Genomic DNA, 4,708 nt, shown 5'->3' on the forward strand with positions numbered 1-4,708 from the left:
CGCTTCCGTGCACGTGCCGAGCTCTCGCCGCGTCAGCATGTATCGTCTTAAGTGCGGCTACAAAAAGGTGGCTCAGCTTGACAGATATTTCAGAAAAGCAGACTTGAATAAAGGTGAAAAGCTAATTTCGCATGTATACTCTGTGGAGCAGAGTATTGACCACGATGAAGCCCGGCTAAGTGGGAAATGCACATCGCAAGTGAGCGACCACATCGTGTACGTCGAGGTAAGTACCGATAAATGACTCGCAATGAATAGGGCAATGAATGACTCGCACTCGATCCATCTGTGCTGGCGAATACGAGGCAGATGCTTTAGTCGCTGCTTGGGAAATTCACTGACGCTTGCGAGGTTGGCTGAATTAAATCACTGCGAAACTCGGCTTACTGCCGCCTCATTTTTTTTTTCCATTCAGTTCTCATGCCTGCCTACAAGTTTTGTGGACTAATCTTCATTAAACCTGCGGCGTTAAACCTGCGGCGTGAACGCGTAGTTAGCTGCGAGTGATACCCAGCCACGGGTGTCGTGCGCGCGACGCAAGCGCTGAAATGTACAGTGGCCTTAGTTTTATTCACGACGAAACCGGTTTGGCATGCCTGAAAAAAAATTATGTATAAATGACTACGTTGTATTGCACTGAAATGTTTTCAGTGCTACATGTGAACAGTGTTGAAAGGGCAGTATTAATAGAAAATTAATGTTGAATTTGTGTCGTTTTTTGTATACACAGAAATATGATCCACTAATTAAAAGGTGTCCTCACAGCATCTGTCTTTGCAATGAAATGACTTTCTCCTGCGCCACACACACTCATTGAAGTATGCGAGTCACTTGTGCTGATCGTCGAAGCCGCAGCTGCGCTCATCTCCAGAGGTGCATGGCTGAGATCCATCATGTGAATGTCCTCTGTAATGGAGGTTCCTGGTTTATGCATTGTCGCTTCATCGTCTGTACTTCGTGATAACTTTTCACTTCCTGCACCGAGCTCTCTAGATGATATTGCCTGGTTGAGACGCCTTTGCCACCTGCACTGAACCGGTAAAAGTAACATTACTACCAACCTTAAACAGGGTGCAGCCAAACTCATCGTGCAATTACTTTTTATATTTGCATCTCATTGCCATTTTGAATGCCCTCCCAGTAACAATCCATGAAGGGATTGAAAGTATCAAATAAAAAAGCAGAACTTATTAAAAACACAAAGCTGCATTTTACATTGGCAGTTTCACTTTTTCGTTTCATACCTTCGCGCCCTTTCCTTGTCAGGTGCTTTTTTTCTGTAGATCGGAGGGAAAACGGTAGGGATGTAGGCTGGAAGTTGGCTAATGTCAGTCTTGCAGTTGCCTACAAAATGTCTGCTGCAAATTCGTGTGTGCTCCTTAGGCAACCAAACAGTTCCATAAGGACTACATAAGAAAGAATAGTATTGTATATTAGCAATTCCCAAGACACACACAAACACACGCACAGACACAGAAGAAATCGCGCAAGTTCCGAAGGTACCAACTGAAAGAATTCACGAGCTTCTCGAGTACAGCATAATATTAAGTACGAGTGTCATTCACAGGTTAAAATACGATATAAATTCGCAACAAAACAAAGCAAGCGTGCATGTTCTATCACTACGGCGTCTATCATACTGCCTGAGCTGGTTTCGGGCGTTAGAAGTGATAAAAAGTTTCAGGGGGCACTTTGACTGTCTAAAGTGGGTAGAGGCGGAAGCGTTTTCCGCACCACCTTCGCTGTTTCTGTGTCACTGGGGGCGTCACATATAATTGAGTAGTAATTACTAAGTGATGATAAATCACTAATTAATGGTTAATTACTGATTAATGCCTGAATACTAATTAACTGCTAATTAATGACGCTTAAGCTTCGCCTTTAGGAGTGGAACGCGACAGCGCGTGGTAGCGCTGCCAGGGAGTCCACGGAACACCACCCGTTCAGCGCGATGCCTTGCCCTTTGAACTCAACGCTTTTTGAGGAAAGGAAATGGCGCAGTAATTCTCTGTCATCTCGGTGGACACCTGAACCGCACCGTAGAGGAGCCGTAATGAAGAAAATGAAAATTGTATTTGAGGAAAGGAAATTACGCAGTAAGTGTGTCACAAAATTCAGGGGGGCACTTTTTTTACCTAAAGTGTGGTCACTGATGCCCCTAAGAGTGGAACTCGACAGCGTCTTGCAACGCTGCCAAGGAGTCCATAGAACGCCATCGCCCATTCGGTTCTACGCCTCGCTCGTCAGTAAATTGGTTTTTGAGGAAAGGAAATGTATCTTTCTCTCATTTGTCGGTGGACACCTAAACCTCGCGGGAAGGGAATGGAGGAGGATGAGAGTGAGTGAAGACACCGTATTCACTAGACGCGTCTTTGTTCATTCCAAACCATCGAGCTGGCATGGCGGAGTGGATAGCATGCTCGTCTCTCACGCTGAAGACCGGGGTTCGATTCCTGAGCTGGACCAATTTCTTAATCGGTTTATTTATTTATATGGCCTGACTAGTAAAGCTAATTAGGCTAATTGGGTAATTAAGCAATTAACTGAGCTCAGTACCACTTAATTGGAGCATCACTATACGATCCCTTCAATTGGTTGCATGGTTACTAGCCGAAGTACAATTGGCCCCGTTTGAAATTCGCGCACTGTGACGTCACGACCGTTTCCACCAATTGAAAAGCGTGACATTTTCTGTCGACAACTGCTGCTTACAACGATGAGACATTAAAGGCTTCCGCCTTAATAAAAGCTGCTCTCACAGCACCTAACTGTAATCACCTAAAAGCGCAATGTTTGTTAAACCACGCTAGCATATTCATGTTCGAACATGCAACAACGACGGCCACACCTAAAAAAAACAATACGATAAATCAAAAGCCACTACACTTGTGCTTGCGAGAACGCAACAAGTACCCGTAATCGTTAGTGCAGTCGTCGCGTGCCTGCTCAGCGTTGAGTACCGGCTTGTAACATGAACGAACGAACACAAAATACAAACGGCCGCAGCCGAAAGCACGGCATGGCTGTAGGGACTTACCTAACCATTCTCACTGCGTTGATCCACGCTTCAAGTCTTTCTTTTTCATACCATCGCCCCGGAAATCGGTACAGTTTTACTGGTGGATCGAGCCCCTTGGTATTTTCAGCACTATTCTGGCAGCCGACAACACAGCAATACTTCGGGCCCCGCTTCCGCTTAGGTAGGGCCGCTTCTGCCATTGTGCAAGTTGTACAACACGCTCGCCGAACAAGAGCACAAAACTGGCGACGCCGCAGCACCCTGCTGCGCTCAGGACGGCCTCGGATCGCCTGCGCACACACTTGTCTGCCGGCGCGCAGCGGCGCGCGCTGGCAGCTTCTCTCCCCAGTAGTTCACATTGTCGCCGCCAGATGGCTAGCAAACTTGAGCCGCGGAGCCCTATGCTGAAGCCGTAATCCGGACACCGGGCTCGCTTGCCTCCCCCAAGTACCGCAGCAGTCCTGCCTATTATGCTCCACCCCAGTCCATACCACTTCCCTCAGCCTCGTCCCCTCGCACACGACGACACCCTACGAACACTTGGCGCACCGCCAATAATCGCTCCATCTGCTACGCTTGTGGGCTTCGAGGGCACGTTGCACGTCTCTGCCGTCAGCGCTTGCCGCGCTCTGCGGAGGCTGTGCACCCGTACGGATACAATCATGAGCCGCTCTTGACCAATGGCTCTTGTGGCTCGTCTATGCCTCGCCCCCAGTATTCTAGTCGTCGCTCGCCTTCCCCTCGCCGCCGTTCAATTTCCCTAATGCTTCGGCGACAGGAACCGCTCCGAGAGGAAAACTAACTGGCGCAATACCGGAGGCAAGAACTGCGTCTTTTGCAAACTCACCAAGTCCTCCATTTCCTCCCGCCAACGTGATTCAGGCGATTGTCGAAGGTGTCCCTGTTCACGTGCTCGGTGACTCCGACGCTGCCGTGTCTGTGATTAGTGAGTCTCTCCACCGCAAAATTCGCAAGGTGACGACGCCCCTGTATGAATTTTCGCTCCGTACGGCCAGATCACAGTGCAACCACCCCATCGCAGCCTGCACGGTACACGTAGCAGATCTCATCGAGTTTGTTGTCCTCAGTGCGTGCTCTCACGGTGTCATCCTAGGATGCGACTTCCTCTCAACCCACCGTGCAGTGATTGATTGTGCTCGTGCTAAACTCGCGCTATCTTCCGTGTGTAACGTTTCCTTGTGCGACCTGCCTGTGCCCTCCGCTAAACTTCTCGTAGCTGCCGACACCGCCATCCCCCCTTCTCTTCTGCCCTCGGCCCACTCCTACTGGCCTCTTCCTTCACCAGCCCTGTACTCTTCACACCCACCACAGCTGCCACCCGCCGTTACCGCCTTCTGATTCCTCTCGCCGTTCTGACGATTTCCGATGGTCACTGTGGCATTTATGTCTCCAACCCTTTTCCCTGCCCTTCCCCTCTCCTTCGCGGCGAATGCCTCAGTCGTATCGAAGAACTGGACCCTGCTCTTGCCTACGAGTTCTCCGATCACCGTGCCTGTCCCGAGGTTGCTCTCCTGGACATTTGTGCCACCACGCCCGATCCGCTTCCCGTCGACGTCGTTCATCGCGCCATCGCTGCAGACCTTCCGCCCGCTCAACGTGACCAGCTAATGAAACTGCTCCAGCGCTTCAGCACGTATTTTGACCTTTCCCAACCTTCTTTGGGCCGTG

General features: G+C 49.7%; 1 protein-coding gene across 1 annotated transcript; it reads right to left on the bottom strand.

Moving 5' to 3' along the window:
- Positions 1–742: 742 nt before the first annotated feature.
- On the bottom strand, positions 743–3,219 carry LOC149361486 (uncharacterized). The gene is made up of 3 exons (XM_089568091.1): positions 3,038–3,219; positions 1,245–1,406; positions 743–1,025 (listed from the first exon to the last, which is right to left on the bottom strand). The coding sequence occupies exons 1-3, from the start codon at positions 3,217–3,219 to the stop codon at positions 743–745; spliced, it is 627 nt and encodes a 208-aa protein (XP_089424217.1).
- Positions 3,220–4,708: the final 1,489 nt, after the last annotated feature.

The sequence above is a fragment of the Amblyomma mixtum genome, chromosome 2, assembly GCF_055824585.1.
Source record: "Amblyomma mixtum isolate Tamu chromosome 2, ASM5582458v1, whole genome shotgun sequence".
NCBI lineage: Eukaryota > Metazoa > Arthropoda > Arachnida > Ixodida > Ixodidae > Amblyomma > Amblyomma mixtum.